A 24,224-nucleotide genomic window follows, 5' to 3' on the forward strand; every position below is an offset into this window, starting at 1 on the left:
TTAAAGGAGCTAAGCAGTTTGATGATGCTAATACCAGGGAGCTCAAAACCCGTAGTGGTAGAACTGTTAAAAAGCCAATGAGATACATTGAAGAGTTCTAAGGACTAATATTAAGACTGTGAAGTTCATATTACGTTTGATAAGCAGTATCTCCTTTTTTTGGGGGAGATGTCACGATAGTTGGTTGACAGTCTCTTGTAGTTTTACGTGACGTCACTTAGAATAGAGGCACTCATGAAAGCATGGCTGACACAGCTCGGACCTTGTAAACTACGTTGTTGTTTCTAATAAATATTACCTAGAAAATCAAGACAGGTCAGTTCACTGTGCAGTAAACGCCGCTCATTTTAGCAACAATTATGAAAATCGCTTCGAAATAATGATACTTTCTGAACAAACCATAGGATAAAATAAGCTCGATTTATATCTCAAGAAAGGTTAATAGTTTTGTTTCATTTAGGTAGTTTTGGATTGTTCAAATCTACAATATTCGAGGCAAAAAGATAAAAACAAATGCTGAGTGATACGGAACTAGGACTGCTACGGAACTGGTCATCGAACTGTAACCGCTTTTGGCGCTAAGACGCCGCCTTTTTCGTTGCTCACTATCTATGGCCTAATAGATCGTGAGTACGACAGCAATCAAATTGAGAGATTCGTGATAGTATGTGAGTGGATTTATACTAAAAAACAATATAGCAGGAATACAATACAACAATAACGTTATCCAGCCAATCCAGTTAGGCCTTCTCAAGAATTTGCCCAAGCTCCTGCCACCTCCTCAGGGCTGTCAATCAAGTAAATTTACTCACTGCTGCAATAAATTCTTGTATTGCGTGCAATTTCCATCCAAAACACATTAAGATTTCAGGGAAGCATAAAGCCAATCTTAACAAAACACCCCCATTTAGAATTTGATTTTTTTTCCATCGCATTACTTTTCTTCACAGTGTTTGAAGGGTTGGTTGAGGTGAGTAATTCAAGAATGGAATACAGATAATTCGAACTCGTGAATATCGCCGACGAGATGTGGATTTGGCAAAAATGATTGCATTCATCGAAAAGAGCATCATTGACCCTAATTAAAAACAAATGCCTTCTACTGTATCGGGATTCCCGCATTCAAACACCGCTTTTTATAGCACTTATCTGCGATTTTTAGGCTCGCGTGATACTGTTTGTTTGCTACGGAATGCCTTGAGGGCCACTTAAGGTTTTCTTTAACAACATCTCACCTTTCGGTCACGACTTTGAACTTGCGTTACGACAACATACTTTGAGTGTCACGACAAAGTACTATTTGATTATCGCTTAAAACATTGCAGTTTTAGTTTCACGATTTCGCACTTTGTGTCTCAAAACATTGCACTTTGTGTCTTAAAAAACTCATCATTTTGCCCTTTACTTAAAACATTTTAGTATATTGTTCACGACGTTCAACTTTGTGCTTATAACATTGCACTATTTGTCTATTACATAAAATATTTAACCTTGTGCTTCATAACATGGGACTTTGTGTCTTAAAAAATATCACGATTTGCCGAATGCGCAAATCATTTCAGTTTGTGTCTATTGCATAAAATATTTAACTTTGTGCTTTAGAACTTCATTTCACAATTTGAAGAGAGTTATCTAAAATTCAGCGTGGATTACTTCCGAATGGCAGGACGACCTGTGAGCTCCCTACATGGACCAATAAAAACATGATAGGTTGAGGAAAAGGAAACTTAGCGATACGGGATCAAAGGCTGAATTGGTTGATGCATCTGCTCGCTTGAGCTTTATTTAGTGTTCTACAGATGCAGGTACCTCTAGCTCTCCTTGCGGGACAAAAAACGGCCCAAATGATAACTACATCGGAAGCCTCTCCTTCAAACTGTGCGGGCTCATTTAAACAAGAATTTGAGATAATTCTACGATAAATCACGGCATTTGACTTTGTTTATATTATTTGCGGCTAATCGCATTAATGCTAAAAATATTTAACTTTTTTGACAATCATTTACAGCATTCGATAATATCTTAGGGAACGACTCACAATGGGTCGCAATGCTGAACTTTTTACTTTGTCTTATCAACAATGCCATTTATTTCAATGAACTTTAGGTTAATAATCTTGATTTAAAATTGATATTAACTTATATCTTAGTTTAAGCTCAGGATTTCACAATTGAGTTTCTAGCCTATTCGCAAAGCATGTTGGTCTATGTAGAATCAAAAACTCACTTTTTGCAAACGCACTTTGTGCTTTACGAGATTGCACTTTTCGCGTTACATATTGGACTTTTTGCACAACGACATGTGACTATTTGTCACACACCATTGGATGTTTTGGCTTACGTCATGGCACTTTATGCAAATCGCCAACAACATCTGACTCAGCGTCACGACATGGGACAATTTGCTTCAGAACATTGCTTATTGTCTCTCATAATAAGGCACTCTCATAATCGCACTTTTTTGCGTGGTGTGAAAAAAAGATCAGTTTATAACTTAGGACATCCCGATTTGTACTTTTAACACCGCACCTTTACTGATTATATACAGTTTTAGCTGATGAAACAGGGGGAGGGGGGCAGCATGCTGCCTATTTTATTTTTTTACTTAGCCTAAAAAGCGATCATGCTAGTGTACCTGGTCTCCAAAATGTGTTGATTTGCCAATCTCAATCCTGTGCCTTTTGTTCTATTGTTTGGAATTTTATAGCATAGATACTGAGCTCATTTTGCCCATATCCCCGTTAGTATAGTCTGGATTCCCGAACTATTCCGGAACTATTCCCGCCACGTCCTCCGGGGAGCACGAAAAACTAAATGCTGTAAATCGAAAAAATCGCATCAAGTCAGAAAAAAACCCATACACATTAACAGATATTCTTTCTTCTAAGCATTCGTATAAAAATTAGGACATTTTTGTTAAAGGAAGTATTGTTTTCATCTGACTTTTGTGACGCAGGTCATGTCACGATAGTTTATTGACAGTCTCTTGTAGTTTTACGTGACGTCACGGGCCTGTTTCTTTCTCGCGCCGCGCTCCCTGTGTGCCCGATCTCCGCTACGCCCTGGGTCCCCGAGGACGCACCAGAAAGCAAAATCACTTATGGCTGTTTGGATTAGAAAATAAATTTAGGAAGTTTTTCCTTTTTTTAGCTGTATATTACGAGGGTACTGGTACAACGTGGTCAACGGTCGCCTTATGCGCGCACTACGCCACGGAACACAAGGATCGAAAAACTTAAATTTAAATGACTAGTTATTTTTACTTAGAGTATTCCAGTAAAGCCCAGCTCTGCTTGCGGAAGAGGCTGCTAACCGTGTTGTAGCATGCATTATTTTCCACATAGGCGGACCTGAGAGTGAGGCGAGGAGGCCGCCTGCCCCCTGAAAGCTGTGCTTGATTTGTTTTTAATTATATCTACCGTCCCTAACGCACTGTCCTTTCACTATTCTAAGGCAAATAACAATGGTGAAAGGATCTCAAGTCGTGCTTCCTGTACATCGAGAGCTACATAACAAGGCAGTGCGGGCATTCAAGAAGGCAGATAGCTACCATCTGATTCGGCCAAAGTACACACCCGAGGCGACGGAATACTTACTGCAACTGACAGGAATCCTCACATCTGACCACAAGGTCGCATCCAACAAACCGCTGACCATCCTTGAGATCGGATGCGGCACGGGACTTCTCACGGACACGCTGACCAAGGTACTCAAGGGCGCAGATAATGTCAAAATCATGGCAGCGGATCCGCTTGAGAGCATGCGCGAAGTGTTTCAGAAAAAACTTCAAGGAGTTCATGAACAACAGCTCCAGCCCAAAGCTCGAGTTCCATGCCTGCGTCGCCGAGAAACTGCGTAAGTGGGAGAAAGAGTAAACCGAGGGGGAAGGCGGGGGGAGGGGGGTCGCATGTCACCAGTTAACTTCCGGTCGATTATGTAACAGTCTCCGATGATTTTAAGGGAAAACGCGAAAAATACTTCAAAATTGTAAAAGCAGTGTGTCTATTGGAAGTTTCTTTGGGGATTTGACTGATAAATGTGAGTGATTTAGAGCGGACGGCCTGTTAAATAACATGGATTCTAACAAATTATTTTGTCGGTTGAGGTTTCCGTCGGCCCTCCGGAAAAAAATTGGTAACAATGCCGCTTTAAGCAGATGGATAGGCGTTCCAAATTATTGATACCTCCAATAAGAAATCCCTCTTGGTGCTGTTACCTTAAAAAGAGGTACAAAATTCAAAAAGGAAGTGGTCGCTGGTTAAGGCATAGGTCACACTGCGCATGACCTGTATGACTAGCAGCTGCATACTTAGTATTCAGAATGAAAGGTGAAAAGGTGATAAAAGGTCAATATTGAAACCGGTGAGCGAACTAGGATTTCTAGAATATTAATTTATGAGATGTTGTGAATAGTCGCACAACGAGCGATTTAAGCCACTAGAAGCGCTCATCTGTTTAATTTTACAACTTTTATCACCGAAATAACAGCTTTTCAGCCGAAAAGTTATCATGCTTTCTAGATATTATTCCAATCCATCCATCCAAGAGAGCATAATATAAGAGAGGGACACTTTGGTATTAACCGCGCGCCATGTCGATCCCGAATCCGGCTATTTTTAGTAACCACCACCCCACCACTGCGCGTGAGCATTTTTACTCACCCTACCCCCGCGCTTTGGCATTCACATCTTGTTGTTTGCCGCTATTTTGTGACATGAAACCGAAAAAAAAACACCCTTTTTGAACAAATACCATCGAAAATGTCATTCTAGCATCAAGGATACGGGCAGTTGCAGTTTAATAAGGGGATGTAGTACTTCGAGGATTGCAAGATTTCCAAAACGAGACTTCATTCAAAATCAAGAGCGGAAAACCTCGTGCTTCAATCCCCGTTTTTGCTCTAACTTGCTGCTTCTTCGTGGTTTCTCACATTCATTATCTTCCTAATGGTCAAACGAAATCTGTAAGTTAGAAATTAGATATAATATTGATTTTTGTGAATATTTCGGTGAATTGAGAAGGAATCCAAGAAAAATACATTTCATAAAACTATCCTTGTAGCGAGGGAATGCATTTTTGTGATGATCAAAGCCAGCAAGCTGAAGTATCTGAGCTTTTGTAAAAGTGAGAAAATAAAGAGGGAGATATTGCTGTACTTCTTTGATGTTGTTAATATTATATGTTATATGATTATGTTGTTATTATACAAGCCGGAGTCGGGATTTGAATCAAACGCAGTAATCACAGCCATTTTATCGCTCGTCAGTTTTTTTCTTTCTCACTTGACTTCGCCTCTCGGACAAACAAAACAGTCAAACTATTCAAGGATTTAGCTTTCTGTGAGTATATTTGCCAATCTTGGTAACTTAAGTTAGACTTGTTTTCTTCTTCCGAGTTATTTTACATGATCTCTTTTCATTCCTTTCGAATGGCAAAACAACAACACGCAACCCGGGAGGTAGTAGGACAAAATAAAAGTAGCAAATCCTCACGCGCAGTGGTGGGGTGGTGGTTACTAAAAATAGCCGGATTCGGAATCGACATGGCGCGCGGGTAATACCAAAGTGTCCCTCTCTTATCTTATGCTCTCTTGATCCATCTTATTGTTGATTACTGAGTGTCGAGAAAAGGTTACGGCATAAGATCATCAATCAACAACTTCTTTCGTTTGACAATATACCCTTTCTATTTTCAATAATCATAATGACAGAAGTGACTAACTGAGATTCTTCAATCGTTTTTCTGAGCAGCGTTTCCGGATGAGAGTATAGACCTGATTGTGGCCGGCGCGAGCTACCATTGGTTCGCGAATCAGGAGGCGTATCGCGAGATTGCGCGTGTGTTGGTTCCACATGGAAAGATAGGGTACATCACGAATCTACCGAATGAGTTCAGCGGGCCCGTTTGGTGCCAGGAGTTGTGGAAGTTACTGTGGGAGGCTTACAAACACTCCAATGTGTCATCCGAGCGCGCCGACTTGTGGAGAAACGAGATGAAAAAAAGTGGCCTCTTTACGGATGTGGTAAGGCATGACTCGAACTAGTGTTCCCGCTAATGAGCCTGAAAGAAGATTTTGACCGCGCGAAATTTGCTGTTCTTTTTACTACACAGGCTAAATTTAATGTCTGTTTATTACACATTTATAGGTGCTTTTATAAAGGTCCATGCCCCCATTTGTTCAATACTTTGGCAACTCCTTGGATATGGTATATTAGGAACCTTAAGCACGCCAAAACGTAGAACGCCGCGGACTTTGGATTTGCGCGCGCGCCGTTCTCGACGTTCTATCTACTCTCGCCACCTTTTCACGTCGTCAAGGACGTAGTTGGACCGTCGATAATTCTTATTCCGGGGGAGGTCGGGCTCTGAGAAAATTTCCGTTTGACTCATTAAAAATGTATGATTACTCGTTCTCACGCGTCTTGCTCGTTGTAGGTGGATGACTACACAAAGACTAATTTTGAGGAGTGTGATATGGAGACTTGCATCAACTCATTCACCTCTTACAGCATGGTCCAGGCAGGTTCGGACGAGGTAAGCCCTTGTGACGCAATAAGTGTGACATTACGTTAGCGTGACAAGATAGGTCGAAAGGAGTGTCTTAATAGGAATGTTATCTTTGTTACAAAATTGAGGATTTTTGTTTGTGCTAACGAGATAAAAAGGTGAAATAAGGAATTAGAGCATATTTTTTTACATTTGTTCAAAAGAAAGGGTTCCATTTAAGTTTATACTATGCTTTGTATTGAGATGCGGGCACAATTTTAACATAAATTCAGCACCAAATCTAGCACTGCTTCTCTACTTTAATTGTCACAGTCGAGAAAGCTCCAACTAATGAAATACAGAGCTCTCGAAACTGCTTCGGTTGTGAAGTTTTCTTGCCGGGAATGGATATTATAAGATTTTTTCGTTGTTCTCGTCCTATTTTTAATCTCAAATGACAAAGAAATATTCTCTCTAAGCCACTCTTTTATTATTGGTTACATAAAAAAATAGATCGGTCTATTTGAAAGAAAACTGTTACCAGAATTACTTGTTAATCGAGCGCAAGGTCCCTACTAAAGATATGATAATAATATTTGATTAAAAGTTTCTCTCAGTTACTCGTTTAAATCAGACGATGAAACTAGATGCTTTGTGTGCCTCGGTATTGCGCGGGTACATAGAATGGTTGCGTATTAACCTTCTCTTTTGTTTTTCCTTCCAGGTCAGACGAAACTTTGAGGAAGGCTTTCGCCAGGTCATGCACGAGCATTTTACTGCAAAAGGCATAGAATTCACAGGAATTCCGTACCAAGTAGACATCCACTACTGCCAAAAGAAGTGATGTGGGAATAGCCAAACACATCTTGGTTGATATATGATGATTATTAACCGTGTCTTAATTTTTTCTACTATTTGCACATTGTTTTATGCAATATATCTTCACTTTCAAAAATAAAAATCTGCACATTTCAACGTAAATAAAATTTTCAAAGAAACATATATATATATAAGGATATAAGTATATAAGGATAAAAAGGGCATTCTTTGTCTTCTTTTGGCTCGTAAATGTTTTTGTTAGCATAAGCAGTTTGAAATTAGAACTGGGAATAATCAACTACTAAACATTCTACATAAGAGCCAGCCCAATTAGTGATAAAGTATAGAATGTAATATTAAAATCATCCATTATTCCCTACTCTTTTCATTGTTGTTATCTACCCTCCTCTTACTCGCACTATCGCACTCCCTTGTCTTCCCCCAATAATCTCAATCCCTCATCGCTCATCTCAATCTGTCACACTCTCCTTCCACTTTGCATTTGCCTGGTCGCTTTCTTGCAAGCTGCATATTTTCATGCAAGATATTCACTTTTTCATGAAAGTTACGCAGTCATCCATCCTAGCTCCGCACTCTAGCTATGTGTTTGTTACCCTCTTATCGTTTTCCAGATTGCTAGCTATTGTCTCTAGGCTATGGCTTTCTGTCCGATCGTTCATACGCCACCTTCACAACTCCTGGAAGGCTTCTAAGCTCAAGCACTTCCCCTGTGTACGTTTTGTAACCAGGCAACAAATCTGACACCACAGGGAATCCAACAGGCCAATGGTCTGCCTTTCGAGCCTGCCAGTCCCCCCATAGCTTGTCGATGTATGCGGTTATCAATAGAAATTCAGGACTTCGTGCGCTATCCAGAGAACATGCTGTTCCACCAATGGCACATCTTACAAAATGGTGAAAAATCCGTAATTGTTTTTCAAAGTCTGTAAAGCGTTTGTGTGGTAACTGGAGCGCCCTTTGCACTGTGACCTTATTTGGTAATACACCGGAAAAATTACGCGTTAAAACCTTACCACCCTTTCCAAATGTCCAGCTTCCTTCTCTGAACGGACCGTCAAGTACGTGCATGTGTAGACCGCGGCCATTACCTCCAATACCATAATCCTGTGGACTCCATAAACCAAACTCACCGTCGTTCCATGGATTGTTAGAAGTCAATGTCCAGTCCCAGTATGGAATAGTCAATCGACAGTCTATTTTCCTCATTTGATTTTCTAAATTTAGTAAAAATTGGCGATGCCAGGGCAAAAAGTATCTCGCGCTGTGAATCATGGTCCTATGCTCTCTGTGAACTCGTACGATGGTATCATACTCCTTCTTGTAGCGTTTATCTTTGGTTAGTTTTTTAAAGGCTGCGATGAAGCGTCTGCGGTCGCCCAGCGGCATCCATATGAAGTCCTTACGTACCCGAGTGCAGTTTGTCACGCGGCCTGCGTGACATTGACATCGACGCTTACACTCATCGTGCGTGACACTGACCTTTCTTTTTGCGCATGTCCAGGAATATGCACCTATCCACACACATATCAGGTATCAGGTATCATTTCGGAAGCATTCTATTGAACAACAAGTGTATTTAATTTTTGCGTGTGCTTTAATAAATGGCCGGTGACGTCACAGTGTGTCATGAATGTAGACTACGCAGCAAAAAAGAGTAGAATTGTGTGACTGTTTAAGGCCCCCTGTGAAGTCTTCTGTGAACCTATTAAAAGGCATGTCGCAATGACAACAAACGCTTTTGTGGCTTATTGTTTCCATTTTTATGGGCCTCAATTTTTATTGTTTCCATTTTTATGGGCCATTATGGGCCTGCCCACAGGGGGAAGGGTGGGGGGAAGGGAAGTCTGATTAACTTGCGGATCGCTGCCAACAGGGGGAAGGGTGGGGGGGGGGAGTCTGATTTACTTGCGGATCGCTGCCAACAGGGGGAAGGGTGGGGGGGGAGTCTGGTTTACTAGCGGATCCCTGCAAACAGGGGGAAGGGTGGGGGGGGGAGTCTGGTTTACTAGCGGATACCTGCAAACAGGGGGTAGGGTGGGGGAGTCTGATTTAATAGCGGATCCCTGCAAACAGGGGGAAGGGTGGGGGAGTCTGATTTACTAGCGGATACCTGCAAACAGGGGGAAGGGTGGGGGGGGGGGAGTCTGGTTTACTAGCGGATCCCTGCCAACAGGGGGAAGGGTGGGGGGGGGGAGTCTGGTTTACTAGCGGATCCCTGCAATCAGGGGGAAGGGTGGAGGAGTCTGATTTACTTGCGGATCCCTGCAAACAGGGGGAAGGGTGGGGGAGTCTGGTTTACTAGCGGATCCCTGCAATCAGGGGGAAGGGTGGGGGGAGTCTGGTTTACTAGCGGACCCTTGCAAACAGGGGGAAGGGAGGGGGAGTCTGGTTTACTAGCGGATCCCTGCAAACAGGGGGAAGGGTGGGGGGAGTCTGGTTTACTAGCGGATCCCTGCAAACAGGGGGAAGGGTGGGGGAGTCTGGTTTACTAGCGGATCCCTGCAATCAGGGGGAAGGGTGGGGGGAGTCTGGTTTACTTGCGGATCGCTGCCAACAGGGGGAAGGGTGGGGGAGTCTGGTTTACTAGCGGATACCTGCAAACAGGGGGAAGGGTGGGGGGAGTCTTATTTACTAGCGGATCCCTGAAAACAGAGGGAAGGGTGGGGGAGTCTGATTAACTAGCGGATCCCTGCAAACAGGGGGAAGGGTGGAAGGAGTCTGATTTACTAGCGGATCCCTGCAAACAGGGGGAAGGGGTAGGGGGGAGTCTGATTTACTAGCGGATCCCTGCAAACAGTTGGAAGGGTGGGGGAAGTCTGGTTTACTAGCGGACCCTTGCAAACAGGGGGAAGAGTGGGGGAGTCTGATTTACTTGCGGATCGCTGCCAACAGGGGGAAGGGTGGGGAGGGGGGTCTGGTTTACTAGCGGATCCCTGCAAACAGGGGGAAGGGTGGGGGAGTCTGGTTTACTAGCGGATCCCTGTAAACAGGGGGAAGGGTGGGGGAGTCTGATTTACTAGCGGATCCATGTAAACAGGGGGAAGGGTGGGGGAGTCTGGTTTACTAGCGGATCCCTGCAAACAGGGAGAAGAGAGCGGGAGAATCTGGTTTACTAGCAGATCCCTGATAACAGAGGGAAGGGTGGGGGGGGGGGGGGAGTCTGGTTTACTAGCGGATCCCTGCCAACAGGGGGAAGGGTGGGGGGGGGGGAGGTCTGGTTTACTAGCGGATCCCTGCAATCAGGGGGAAGGGTGGAGGAGAATCTGGTTTACTAGCAGATCCCTGCAAACAGGGGGAAGGGTGGGGGGGGGGGGAGTCTGGTTTACTAGCGGATCCCTGCCAACAGGGGGAAGGGTGGGGGGGGAGTCTGGTTTACTAGCGGATCCCTGCAATCAGGGGGAAGGGTGGAGGAGTCTGATTTACTTGCGGATCGCTGCCAACAGGAGGAAGGGTGGGGGGGGGGGGTCTCGTTTACTAGCGGATCCCTGCAAACAGGGGGAAGGGTGGGGGAGTCTGATTTACTAGCGGATCCCTGCAAACAGGGGGAAGGGTGGGGGAGTCTGGTTTACTAGCTGATCCCTGCAATCAGGGGGAAGGGTGGGGGGAGTCTGGTTTACTAGCGGACCCTTGCAAACAGGGGGAAGGGAGGGGGAGTCTGGTTTACTAGCGGATCCCTGCAAACAGGGGGAAGGGTGGGGGGAGTCTGGTTTACTAGCGGATCCCTGCAAACAGGGGGAAGGGTGGGGGAGTCTGGTTTACTAGCGGATCCCTGCAATCAGGGGGAAGGGTGGGGGGAGTCTGGTTTACTTGCGGATCGCTGCCAACAGGGGGAAGGGTGGGGGGAGTCTGGTTTACTAGCGGATACCTGCAAACAGGGGGAAGGGTGGGGGGAGTCTTATTTACTAGCGGATCCCTGAAAACAGAGGGAAGGGTGGGAGAGTCTGATTAACTAGCGGATCCCTGCAAACAGGGGGAAGGGTGGGGGGAGTCTGATTTACTAGCGGATCCCTGCAAACAGGGGGAAGGGTGGGGGGAGTCTGATTTACTAGCGGATCCCTGCCAACAGGGGGAAGGGGTAGGGGGGAGTCTGATTTACTAGCGGATCCCTGCAAACAGTTGGAAGGGTGGGGGAAGTCTGGTTTACTAGCGGACCCTTGCAAACAGGGGGAAGAGTGGGGGAGTCTGATTTACTTGCGGATCGCTGCCAACAGGGGGAAGGGTGGGGAGGGGGGTCTGGTTTACTAGCGGATCCCTGCCAACAGGGGGGAGGGTGGGGGGAGTCTGGTTTACTAGCGGATCCCTGCAATCAGGGGGAAGGGTGGAGGAGTCTGATTTACTTGCGGATCGCTGCCAACAGGGGGAAGGGTGGGGGGGTCTCGTTTACTAGCGGATCCCTGCAAACAGGGGGAAGGGTGGGGGAGTCTGATTTACTAGCGGATCCCTGCAAACAGGGGGAAGGGTGGGGGAGTCTGGTTTACTAGCGGATCCCTGTAAACAGGGGGAAGGGTGGGGGAGTCTGATTTACTAGCGGATCCCTGTAAACAGGGGGAAGGGTGGGGGAGTCTGGTTTACTAGCGGATCCCTGCAAACAGGGAGAAGAGAGCGGGAGAATCTGGTTTACTAGCGGATCCCTGTAAACAGGGGGAAGGGTGGGGGAGTCTGATTTACTAGCGGATCCCTGTAAACAGGGGGAAGGGTGGGGGAGTCTGGTTTACTAGCGGATCCCTGCAAACAGGGAGAAGAGAGCGGGAGAATCTGGTTTACTAGCAGATCCCTGATAACAGAGGGAAGGGTGGGGGGAGTCTGGTTTACTAGCTGATCCCTGAAAAAACATATCAGGTATCAACATTTCGTAAGCTTTCTATTAAACAACAAATGCATTTCATGTTTGCGTGTGTATTTGCTCTAAAAGATGACTGATGACGTCAAAGTGTGTCATGGATGTAGACTATACGCTATACTATGACGCCACGAGAGAGGGAAAGGCGGAGCCTGATTTACTAGCGGATCCTTGCAACCCCATTTTTTTTTAAAAGGACTAATTTTCTTGAAATTGTTTGGGTTTTTCTTATATCATCTTTAGTACCTCTGCCGCGTAGTTTGCGATAAAGAGACTTCATTTCATGGCTGGAGTGAAGGCGAAAGGCGTGGTCAGCGACAGGCGAACTGACGACCTTGGAGACTTCCGGGTAAGCGGGGCTGTCTGGCTCTATGCTGAAAACACACAGAAAAACAATTTCACGCTGGTACATCTTCATCAAATATAACAAGGGATCGACCATTTGATATTTTACAAGAGGAGGAGAAAAAATGGTAGAAAAAAAGTTGTCACAAAAATTAAAAAACTAGATCGAAATCAGAATCTCTCCAGAAATTCTAAATAGAGCAATACAAAAGCTCTATTACAAAATTCGTGCAGGTTAACCTTTCAGACAACGTTATGTTATTGCTTTTTACGCCGACTAATAACGCCGACTAACAACACGCACAATAACAAGCACAATAAAACTTACTAATAAAACTCACCCGAGGCCGAATATCTCTACACCTTTCGCACCAAACTTTTTTCTCAATAGCGCAATATTGGCTACGTCTGTGTCCCCTTCAGGGGGACCTGCTGTGATTATAAACATCACCTTTTTCGCCTTTTTACGTATGACATCCGATTTAACAAATATTTGATAGTAGATGGATTGCAGACACCGAGTTAGACTGCTCCCTGTGCCCAGGTATCTGTCAAATTAACAAAGAGACACTTTAAATAACGCCCTGTATATACCGAGTATTTCGGCCCTGTACCGAGGTATCTAGACTCTGTACCAAGGTACCCGTCAAATTAACAAAGAGACACTTGAAATAACGCCCTGTATATACCGAGTATTTCGGCCCTGTGCCGAGGTATCTAGACTCTGTACCAAGGTACCCGTCAAATTAACAAAGAGACACTTGAAATAACGCCCTGTATATACCGAGTATTCCGGCCCTGTGCCGAGGTATCTAGACTCTGTACCAAGGTACCCGTCAAATTAACAAAGAGACACTTGAAATAACGCCCTGTGTACCTTAGTTTATACTGAATTTTATGAAAGATCAAATACAAAATTCAACGAATTTTAAAACCATACTTTGTTTATTAATAAAGAGTTCCACATATTTAGTTGTCTTCTTTGATCACGTTAGGTAATTTATCTATTCGGTCGTTGTTCTCTCTAGCCGTAAAGCTTGCATGCTTGATGATAATAGCGGAGCCAGCGCGGAGCTCCATAGGTATAGAAATATGGTATAACTATGAGACTTGGTTTTGGGAGATCCAGGGGAAAATTCACGAGGGAAAGGCCAGTCAACACTCCTCTACCCAAAGTCAGATGGTTTTTTATAAGTCTTTTCACCCCGAAGCCAAACAAATCAATTCAAGGTCATACAGACCCAGAATAGCAGTGTAAACAATTTTGCAATCAATTTGGTTTCAGAAAAGACAGCATTTAGGAGAGCTGTGGTGATTCATTAGAAAATTATTTTCTCATCCAGGCAAAGCCAAACAAGAAAAAATCATCATAAATCCACCTCTGCTTGCAAATATCCATAAGCAAAGCACTCAATTATGCCCCAAAAGACTTCATGATGTCCTGAGACACTCTCCTAATATGCTCATAGCTGCATGTATTTTTGATGAAAAATACAAGCAACCATCAACTTGTGCTGGCTTCAGCACAACGACGAGGGATTAAAATTGGAAAGCTTGGATACCGCTGACTAGGTGCAGCTGTGTTTGACTTTGACGGGCTGTATAAAACTCAGAATAGGGGGGGAGGTATCTGTATTCAGTCTGTTTTTTGTAAATTCAGCTCAAAAATAGCCAGGAGTCAATGGGTTAACCCACCACCCCTAGATTTTAATCAAAATAACTAGGCCTTTTTAGACTTTTTTAGGCTGTGAGATACACCAGTGGACTGGATCACATATATGCCATTTCTAGCAAGTGAATATCTTTAACCTAGAAAATAATTTTTTTTTTACTTGTACATGACTGGACTCATTGATAGGGATGATATGCATAGCTTTTTTTAGAAAAAAATGCCCAAGAAAACATCAGATTCAGGCAAGGTTTTGTGATAAGATTACCTTGACGGTGAATATACAGGAAAAATATCAAAAGTGGGTTGACACTGCTGCTTTGAATTTATAAAGGCAAATACTTTATAGAATTTGGGCTCCCTGTGGTTTCCCCAATGGTTTTAACATAAAAAATTATATGTTAGAATATCAGCCATAACTAAATGGAGGCTTGTTTGTCTATCAAGCAGAACTTGCTTACACTGTTGTATGCACCCTGGCATTGTTCTCAGGCAGTGAGGCAAGCATGATTTTTTAGGGTGTGTTGGAAAACACATTGACCCCTCAACCGGCCTGTACCGGCTTTGGGAAGTACCCACAACCCAAAAAATTCATAAATGCAAAATAAACACAACACGATGAAGATACTTAGGCATCAGTCTAAGGGATAAATGGTCTTGCAGATATGCATCCAACCAAGGTGTTGGCATCTACTCTTAAGCCAAATAATAGCACAAAGCTTGTCAGAATGTAGCTTTATAAATGTACATTAATGGAACTTTGATTAAGGGGAAGGGTTTTTTAGGGCAAGATACTTAAACTTTATAACACTAGCAACAACCTTGTTCTTTTTGAATAATAGAATTATGTTCACATAGCTTGGATAGCAAAGACATGGCCTCTTTAGAGGCCTGTGGTGGTGAAAGGGTTAAGATATTGGGAAAGGGGAAATGTCAAGAAATGCTCAATCAAATTATTTTCATTACTGTTATATTTTTTTCACCAAACCTTGAACCAAAAAGTTGAGTCAATTCACTTTATATCTCCTCTCCCGTCAACTAGTTTTTAGTTAATCGATATTCTTTGCTTCCTCTCTACCCCAAACATAGATCAATGAAAGGCTTTGGTTTGAAATTAGAAGTAACCAACAACAAGGCCACTATATGGTAAAGGGTGGGTGCACCAATATGTAATGCATGAAAGGAGATATATTCGATTTTAATTTCCAGACATTTTTCTGCAATATTCGGTCTAATAAAGGAGAGAATCGCCACTAAATCAATACATAAAAATTACAGTGCATCTAAACAGCCTTATATATTATTTCAAATCTTTGGAATGCTGTTACATCCATGACATATTCTGCACAAGGGCAAAGCTTGTCGGAGTATTGTTTTGATTAAAAAAATATTCATAATGGAACTTCTATGATGGGACATAAGAATTTGCAATTAGACTCTTGACACTTGACACCAGGAATTGTGTTTGTTAACTTTGATGTACTGCATAATTTAAATTATTGAATAAGGCCTGGATCCATTTGGTTGGTACAATAAATAAATCTCAGTAAAGAGCAGGATCCTAGATCCCCCCAAAATACCTCAGTCAACACAGAAGGTGTTCAATGCTGGCTCCGTTTTAGGCAGTGCCTAAATCTATCTATTAGTACATCTTGTTGTTTGCCGCTGTTTTGTGACTTGAAACCGAAAAAAAAAACACCCTCACGCGCAGTGGTGGGGTGATGGTTACTAAAAATAGCTAGATTCGGAATCGACATGGCGCGCGGGTAATAGCAAAGTGTCCCTGTCTTATCTTATGCTCTCTTGATTAGGCCCAAATTCGCGTTAATTTCATATGTTTTGACATAAGTTGCCAAAAAATTCACGTTAATTTGGTACGCGTACATTTAATACACGTTAATATCTACCAACGTTAATTTCCTATAATAAGGTATACCGAGGTATCTAGGCCCTGTTCCGAGGTATCCAAGCCATGTACCGAGGTATCCAAGCCATGTACCGAGGTATCCAAGCCATGTACCGAGGTATCCAAGCCATGTACCGAGGTATCCAAGCCATGTACCGAGGTATCCAAGCCATGTACCGAGGTATCCAAGCCATGTACCGAGGTATCCAAGCCATGTACCGAGGTATCCAAGCCATGTACCGAGGTATCCAAGCCATGTACCGAGGTATCCAAGCCATGTACCGAGGTATCCAAGCCATGTACCGAGGTATCCAAGCCATGTACCGAGGTATCCAAGCCATGTACCGAGGTATCCAAGCCATGTACCGAGGTATCCAAGCCATGTACCGAGGTATCCAAGCCATGTACCGAGGTATATAGGCCCTGTACCAAAGAATCTAGGGCTTGTACCAAGAACTTAGGCCCTGCATTTTGATATCTCGTGACCGTTCTGGGTTCTTATGCAAAGCTTCCTTACCTTACAAAGTATGACCTGAAACATCATCACATATAGAATTGTTCTGACTACCTGTAACCATGACAAAAACTTAATCGCAGGGGTAGTAACAGTAATCATTTCACTCCTTACCTTAGCGTTGGCAGAAAGCCTATGACAGCTTCTTTATTTACGAACTTGTCAAATCCAAAATTAATATGCGACCAGTTGGATGAGCATGAGACTACCGTTGCCCGGCCTGTATTGGGAGCGAGGCTAAAGCCCTCTAACAGCCCCGCACATAGCTGGCGTTCATCTTCAAACGTTTTCGGAGAAACGCCACTGTCTAGCGCTATTATAATATCTATTTTGGGTGCTCGGCCTGTGTCGTGACTGGCCCTGTTTGAGTACTGGTGTGAAGGATAGGAAAGACGTAGGTAGCTGTCTTTGATGGCTTTGGCAACAGTTGCTACGCGTTTATCTGATGAAGTAACCGTTTTGTTACCATCTGAGGGAGAAAAAGTAAACTGTCAAGCTTTTATCATCAAGCGTCCGATAAAGAGAGTAGGACTCCTCAGGTGCGGTGACTCTTGTGCACCTGGGGTCAGTTGAAGACACTGAAATTAGTCCAAACACTTTGGCCAGCCCATCAGGCACGGATTTGGTCATAGACACCATGTAATATAGAGTTTGGCGATTGCCTTTTTTGGGCTGAAAGTGAGTAACCGCAGCCCCCCATACACCCGACACTACCTTTGCGGGTGGCTTAGTTCGCAGTTCGCCAAAGCTTTTGGAACGTCCAGAGAAGCAGACAGAGAAATAAGCATACAACGAACAGGTTAATAATATAAAAGCGCCAAAAGACATTTATATATTCGACTTCCTCACACTACCGCTTCATGTTACCACACTAAACGTTTCCGTTTACTTTTTTACATACAAATTGATAAACATCTCAAGGCTTTGTGGACACAAAAAATAGAATTTCTAAAGATAGGAAATAAAATATTACATTACCGCAGATACTAGAGACTTGGGCTGCCAACCATGCCACCCACACGAAAATGAGGTAGCACACTAGCAACATCCCAGGAACTCAGTCAGGAGCAAGTACATTTTTCTTCTCTTTTCGAACGTTGATCTCAGCTGAACAACCCAGTGTGACCTGCTTGTTTTGGTTTTGATGTGAAGAGACGAAGCCATACCACCTGTGCCATTCTGCACGCCGAAACAGGTGCTCGCGGGATCAGGCTGAAATCCCGACAATTCTTAGCTTAGAGGTATACTTGATAACGCAGCACTTTCGTTCACGCGCTCTGTTTTTAGTTTACTAATCTATCATCCCTTTATTTATTTGAAGTAGGCAATGCTTGTCTTTTAGTTAGATAAACGAATAAAAAGTTTTAGTTACACCAATTACAAAATAAATTAAGCTAAGACCAAAACAATAATATTGACAATGAATAAATTAAACTCTTTTCACGAACGGAGATGAGGTTTTAGAATGCTTACTTTTGTACAGCTTTATTTTGTTATTCTGTTATTTTTAAGAAACGGGGGTGTTCTCATATGACATTTGTGAATAATGCAATACCTTTACTACACTGATGAAAACGCCAGAGATGTTCTTAAAGAGCACGACTCTTCCCCAGGAACGTCGCCATAGAAATAATATTCGTTAATCGTTGGTGATTGCTCTTTTTCGCCTCATTATTTCAAATGCACCCTTTCTTTAAATTTAGGGACGCCGCCCTGACTATTGAACCATGATTTTCATATCCCAGTTAGGACAGTTACTGCACAACGCATTGAAGCCACAAACAATTTACCAAACTTGCCGTCTTTATTGACTAACATCGGACAGATTTGTTATTTGTATAAAGTAAAATAACTAGGCTTGTTATTATATTTTCTTTCTGATGCTTTTCCGTTTGTTTTTGTTACCAATGCGGTCGACTGTCTGCTTGATCTTGCTGTTGAACGCGCGGTGCTGCTTAGGCAGATCGAAGAAGGAGAAAGTGAAAGCGTTACTGACAGGCAAACGTAGAACCTGAAACGCACAAAAAATTTAAACTTAAACCTAAATCTAAAACTTAAATCTAATTAAAAAGAAACATTGATACTAAAACGTTGGGGACAAATGGGGGAATAAATTCGATGATAAAAATATGACCATCCCCGAAAGAACAAAAAGGGTTTTTTTTATGCCTTAAGCAGTATTTCCACGGGACGTTTATTGTCGGATTTGGCTACGTACCAGAGTGATCTAGCTTATGCTTTATAGTTTTGTCTTTTGGCTTTTGTGGGGGGTGCGTTCAAACCCCCTAACCCCCCCCCCCCCCCCCCCCACGGTACGGGCCTGTAAATGTATAAGAAATTGTGGGGAATACTGTATAACGAGCAAAGAGTGGCGTCGGCGACATAACGGTAAAACCTCGCGTTTACGCACTGCAAAGAGATACTAAACAAGCCTCGATTTTGTACAATGGCCGTGTGTCTCGCATTTCTCTTAAACGAGCTTATTCGAAACAATTTCCCTTAATGACTGCGTCAGCCTATGATGGGTAAATGGACCCTACTGGCAAAAGAACACCTTAAGCTAAGTTAAAACATCGTATTATCCATGAGCCGTATTCAATGCAAATGCATGCAAATGAAGATGAAACAATCGACTCGATTCATTTGCATTGAATACGGCTCATGGATAATACGACGTTTGAACTTAGCCTTAGAGACGTCGGAGTTTTGGGATCAGCCAAGCCTTGGTTTTCAAAACACCTCTCTGCAACAAACCTGGCCAGTAAAGCTCAGCAGGTTGGAAAATTTTTTACCAGGTCGTCGGAAGTTTTTTTTAATTTTTAATGTTTTTTTCTTTCGGGGGAAATTTCCTACCAAGAGGGGAAGTGATTTTTAAAACTCTGGTAGGAAAAACAAATCCACCAGGTAGGGTTTCACCAGGTCAGTTGTAAGGAGTTGTCTCAAACCGTAGGTCGCCGTAAAGTACGGAAAATAGCTCTTTTGAAAGTAGACGCATCAATCGAACACTACCTCCTGCAAATCACTGAAAGATAGCCTCGACTTGGGGCTTGCACTGGAAACTCCGCTGTAGGCATCGCTTTCCTCATCACTAGTTGAGCCTGTCGAGCTACGCAGAGACGGAGAATACTCTGCAAACTCCATCAATTGTACGTCACTTTCTACGTCACGTTTCTTTTCCTCTCGATGTGGGATACCACCTCCAACACGAGATGTTCCTAGCTCAGAACTGGACGAATTCACCAGGTCTTGATCATGCGTGGTCTTAGTGTTGCTGCTAATCGCTTCCAAGGATCTATCTGCACTTTTCGTCGCGCGACTTTCGCTAACACATATTTTTGTGACGGATGAGAACACATTGGGGCCCGTTGGCATGACACGTGCATATTCATCGTATTGCTCGTCACGTGACATGTATAATTGAGCCACTCTCAGGGCTTCGTGTTTTTTCTTTTCTTGAAGCTCCTCGATGAATGCATTTTTTATGGCACCTTTCTCTAATAGCACCTCCAGCGCCTGCTCGTCTGTGAGATGGTCCAGGTCTAGATCAATCAGCGCGTCTCTATCGATCTTGATGCTCCCACCGGGAAATCCAGTCAAGGCCACGTGACCTGAAAGCGTGGCTTCTAAGCCTCTGGCAACACTTTCGGTGTCTTCGCGTCTGTCGTGTTCGTTATCGTAGGAGGTATTGATGAAGGCTTCGTGCTCGTCTTGCTCTCGTCTTGTATGGGTAGAATACGAGTCTTCAAGGGGGGTCAACAACTGCCCTCTAGTTTTAAGAACGCTAGTGAGAAATGGTTAGAAAAAAAATGTTAAACACTCTGGATCCGACTTGAGTGACACCTTTGTCTCGGGTTTATATTGAAAAATAAAATATCTTATCATTTTGGGGATTGGACTCTGCCAAATTTTCGTCTTCTTCAGGGCCCTGAAGAAGTCTTATTAAAGACGAAAATTTGGCAGAGTCGAATTTTTTGTATTCATTCATCTGGTTCACGAACACGACTTATTTGCCTATTTTTATTTATCATTTTGGGGAATATCATTATCCATAGATTATCTTATGCTCTTATGCTTTAGCAATAGAATGAAGCTACGTATGCTTTCTTGGCTGCCTTGAACTTAAATCGTAAAATTACTAAAACAAACAATTAAAATTAAATAATTGGACTAAGTTAAACAGTAAAAACACAATACGTTAAATTACACATTGCACAAATTAGACTTCTTTCTCGTTATGAACACTGAGGTGCAGTGCTGTAAAATCATCATTTTCATATCGAGCTCGAAACCATAAACAACTATTTCAAAAACCATTGTCAATGCAAACGGCAAAAGGTGGTTCACAAATGGCAGTTCTACGATCAAAAAAACCCATGGATCCTAAAATTTTGTTCCAAACTCAGAAAAAAATAAATTAAACATACGAAACCAAAACATACGCCTATCCACTAAGTACAGTGAATATATGGTTCTGAGACAGTTGAGTTTATTTAACACCTTCATTTTTACAAATCATTACTACCCAGAAGCACCTTTTGGTCGTGTAACTGCCATTCGGCAATTGCCATTCGCCGTTTTCCAATTTTTCCATTCAAAAAAAAGGGGGGGGGGGGTGGATATCCACCCAATCCACCCCACCCCCGGTATCCGCCCCTGAACCTTTTTTTAATGGGTGTTTCTATCTTACCCAAGCTTCATGTCGGGATGATTCATGCCGCGCGACATGGAGACGAACCTCGCCCTCCGCTCCCTCATAAGTACCTCCGGACCCCTGGTGGGCTCTGACTTGTTGGGGCACTCGACTGGTGTGACACCAGTTAGAGTCCACAGCTGCAAACATCTGGGGCAGTGGAAGATGGGCACGCACAACACGTCAGGTCCGTTAAGTTTTCTACTGATCTGTAAGATAAAATTCAATCGTCAATGAACATGACGGACTCGACAGGTCCGATCTGCATGTTACAAGTGGCAGGGGGAAAGGGAAGTTTTGTTGGTTGGGTGAGCAGCTGACTGACCTCAAGATAAATGCGCATCTTTTTGATAAACAGCACTCTCTTTCCTTCCTCCTCCACGAAATCTGGTATCTCAGCGTAGAGGTTATCCAGGAATGGCTCTAGCTGGGAGCAGATTTTCTGAGAAATGAAATGACATTCATATGATTATAATCATATTATGAATTGTTTTATGCCCTGCCGTGCCGTGCCATGCTATGCTTAGTGTAAAGACATGGCGTGTTGTCGTTTTATGGCGCGTGGCATGATATGGTATGCCTTGTTTGCTGTCCAATTTCAGGGGCGTAATTACCTTTAAGTCGGGGCTTAACCACACATTTGGAAAATTTCTTTACAGGACACTTAAAGGTCAACCGGAAAGCGCCCGAAATAACTGTGTATTACCATATCAAAATTTGATTATTGGGCATAAAGCTGAAAACGGCCCAGTAAGGTATTAAAAGTATTAAAAGCCAGGGTATAAACTAGTCTCCTGGCTTGGTTTCTTACATACTTTGTTATTCAAACACCAAACCGACTCAAAGACGTTTATACCTTGAGCGCGGTCCCACCCGGAGTATTGCTGAGATTCAAAGACATGTATACCTTGAGCGCGGTCCACCAGGAGTATTGCTGAGACTCAAAGACATGTATAGCTTGAGCGCGGTCCAGCCGGAGTATTGCTGAGATTCAAAGACATGTATACCTTGACCGCGGTCCCACCCGGAGTATTGCTGAGATTCAAAGACATGTATACCTTGAGCGCGGTCCACCCGGAGTATTGCTGAGACTCAAAGACATGTATACCTTGAGCGCGGTCCCACCCGGAGTATTGCTGAGATTCAAAGACATGTATACCTTGAGCGCGGTCCCACCCGGAGTATTGCTGAGATTCAAAGACATGTATACCTTGAGCGCGGTCCACACGGAGTATTGCTGAGACTCAAAGACATGTATACCTTGAGCGCGGTCCCACCCGGAGTATTGCTGATATTCAAAGACATGTATACCTTGAGCGCGGTCCCACCCGGAGTATTGCTGAGATTCAAAGACATGTATACCTTGAGCGCGGTCCACCCGGAGTATTGCTGAGATTCAAAACATGTATACCTTGAGCGCGGTCCCACCCGGAGTATTGCTGAGATTCAAAGACATGTATACCTTGAGCGCGGTCCACACGGAGTATTGCTGAGACTCAAAGACATGTATACCTTGAGCGCGGTCCACCCGGAGTATTGCTGAGATTCAAAGACATGTATACCTTGAGCGCGGTCCCACCCGGAGTATTGCTGAGACTCTTCAGATTCTGTTTGCTGTGAGCCTGGTGCCCTTTCAGGGTGAAGTCGAGCGCGACAGGCTGCCGAGGACGCAAGTTGCCATGGCGACGGTCACTTGGAAGACTAGGGAGTCCCGGCAGCTAAACAATAGAATTTAAAAGGCTTGGTCTACACTCCAAGAATAAAAAATTGGTAGCTTTAATTAGTTTACGTCAAAATTAATTGCCTTTCGACATCCCCAAACTAATAATTCAGGAATCTGTAGGGAGCTCACATAAAACATTACCGCATAAATATATGCTTGCTTTAGAGAGTTTGTTTGACAAAATTTTAACAAACCACCAATTTTTTATTTATGCAAATTGGGATTTTTCAGATCTACGCCGACCATTAATAAATCAATATTACTTACCACAGGAGTAGTACATATTTCTTCTCTCTCCAAATCTGGTGTTTTTCCCTCCTGTACGGAGTACCTCGCGGGAGTGTCTGGTTCTACTCTTGGGAGTTCTGGCAAAGTTGATTGCTCCACGAGCGCTGTTCTACTGCGCTCAGACAAGCCGACAGCAGTTACGTCAAACTGCTCCTCTGGGATATCTTGGGGAGGGCGGCGAAACAGCTTCCCGACAGGAGCAATGGACGACTACAAGGAAGCCACAATGCCATAGATACATACTTGAGACCTCTCAAAAATTGCAAATCATTATCATTAAAATAGCAGGGGCAAAGTTGGGTCTATTTCATGATTCATTTTTTCCCCTAGATCATTATAGTCACAGATTGAAACTCTTGAGCAATTGACCAAACTTGGGGCGGACCCCTTATCTTACTATATGTGGTTACCAATTAAGTAGGCAACCTCTATTGGGCGTACAAAAAAGTCGCAAAATAGCCGGCGTGATCTTTGTTAGCAGTACACTTTACGCTTTCCACCGCAATCAACTATAGCAGGTCTGACATAGCACGTACTTACCCGTCTTTTCTGCCATGTAAGCAAGTTTTGCCTTCCTCCTTTAGAGAGACTTGGCAACAGCAAAGCCATATCGTGTTCAACCCATGGTTGCCCTCTTTCATATATTTGTGCTAATACTTCAAGTATTTGAAACACGTGGTGTGAATTCGAATGGCGTTTGTTAGGTCAGGTCATTTATCGAATGCCTGCGCGCGCACGGGATTTTTGTTTATGAGGTTTCACATCTTCGCGCGCCAGGGTCACGGGGTTATAACCTCAACGACTTATATTTGGACGAGATCATATCAGTTGAAAATTTAAACAAAAATTTATCGCTATAAGAACCCGTGATGGCTCTTATCCGCGAAAATTTCGAAAATTTGTTTTTTCTTTCCTTTTTTTTCG

General features: G+C 43.3%; 3 protein-coding genes across 3 annotated transcripts; 1 reads left to right on the forward strand and 2 right to left on the reverse strand.

Moving 5' to 3' along the window:
* The first annotated feature begins 822 nt into the window (after nt 1-822).
* Nucleotides 823-7,683, forward strand: LOC5520465 (uncharacterized methyltransferase C25B8.09). The gene is made up of 6 exons (XM_048731735.1): nt 823-970; nt 3,453-3,854; nt 4,012-4,037; nt 5,750-6,021; nt 6,435-6,533; nt 7,210-7,683. The coding sequence occupies exons 2-6, from the start codon at nt 3,463-3,465 to the stop codon at nt 7,327-7,329; spliced, it is 909 nt and encodes a 302-aa protein (XP_048587692.1). The 5' UTR covers nt 823-970; nt 3,453-3,462; the 3' UTR covers nt 7,330-7,683.
* A 97-nt stretch (nt 7,684-7,780) lies between these two features.
* On the reverse strand, nt 7,781-17,814 carry LOC5520464. The gene is made up of 5 exons (XM_001640169.3): nt 17,578-17,814; nt 16,714-17,068; nt 12,852-13,058; nt 12,412-12,539; nt 7,781-8,836 (listed from the first exon to the last, which is right to left on the reverse strand). The coding sequence occupies exons 1-5, from the start codon at nt 17,645-17,647 to the stop codon at nt 7,959-7,961; spliced, it is 1,638 nt and encodes a 545-aa protein (XP_001640219.3). The 5' UTR covers nt 17,648-17,814; the 3' UTR covers nt 7,781-7,958.
* A 570-nt stretch (nt 17,815-18,384) lies between these two features.
* Nucleotides 18,385-24,218, reverse strand: LOC116603761. Its single transcript, XM_032365451.2, has 7 exons — nt 23,841-24,218; nt 23,280-23,510; nt 22,852-23,007; nt 21,615-21,731; nt 21,287-21,498; nt 19,609-20,380; nt 18,385-18,610 (listed from the first exon to the last, which is right to left on the reverse strand). Exons 1-7 carry the CDS (start codon nt 23,907-23,909, stop codon nt 18,464-18,466), a joined length of 1,704 nt encoding a protein of 567 aa, XP_032221342.2. The 5' UTR covers nt 23,910-24,218; the 3' UTR covers nt 18,385-18,463.
* Nucleotides 24,219-24,224: the final 6 nt, after the last annotated feature.

This window comes from Nematostella vectensis, chromosome 1 (genome assembly GCF_932526225.1).
Source record: "Nematostella vectensis chromosome 1, jaNemVect1.1, whole genome shotgun sequence".
NCBI classification, from domain to species: Eukaryota; Metazoa; Cnidaria; class Anthozoa; order Actiniaria; family Edwardsiidae; genus Nematostella; species Nematostella vectensis.

Coding starts and splice junctions, on each gene's coding strand:
- LOC116603761 (XM_032365451.2), bottom strand. CDS start 23,909: ATGGCTTTGCTGTTGCCAAGTCTCTCTAAAGGAGGAAGGCAAAACTTG. Junction 23,008..23,279: donor AAATATGTACTACTCCTGTG/GTAAGTAATATT, acceptor TCTATTGTTTAG/CTGCCGGGACTCCCTAGTCT. Junction 20,381..21,286: donor CATCCCGACATGAAGCTTGG/GTAAGATAGAAA, acceptor ATTTCTCACTAG/CGTTCTTAAAACTAGAGGGC.
- LOC5520464 (XM_001640169.3), bottom strand. CDS start 17,647: ATGTTGCTAGTGTGCTACCTCATTTTCGTGTGGGTGGCATGGTTGGCA. Junction 13,059..16,713: donor GGCTTTCTGCCAACGCTAAG/GTAAGGAGTGAA, acceptor TTAATTTGACAG/ATACCTGGGCACAGGGAGCA. Junction 12,540..12,851: donor GTAGAGATATTCGGCCTCGG/GTGAGTTTTATT, acceptor GTGTGTTTTCAG/CATAGAGCCAGACAGCCCCG.
- LOC5520465 (XM_048731735.1), top strand. CDS start 3,463: ATGGTGAAAGGATCTCAAGTCGTGCTTCCTGTACATCGAGAGCTACAT. Junction 4,038..5,749: donor TGGGGATTTGACTGATAAAT/GTGAGTGATTTA, acceptor TTTTCTGAGCAG/CGTTTCCGGATGAGAGTATA. Junction 6,534..7,209: donor TCCAGGCAGGTTCGGACGAG/GTAAGCCCTTGT, acceptor TTTTCCTTCCAG/GTCAGACGAAACTTTGAGGA.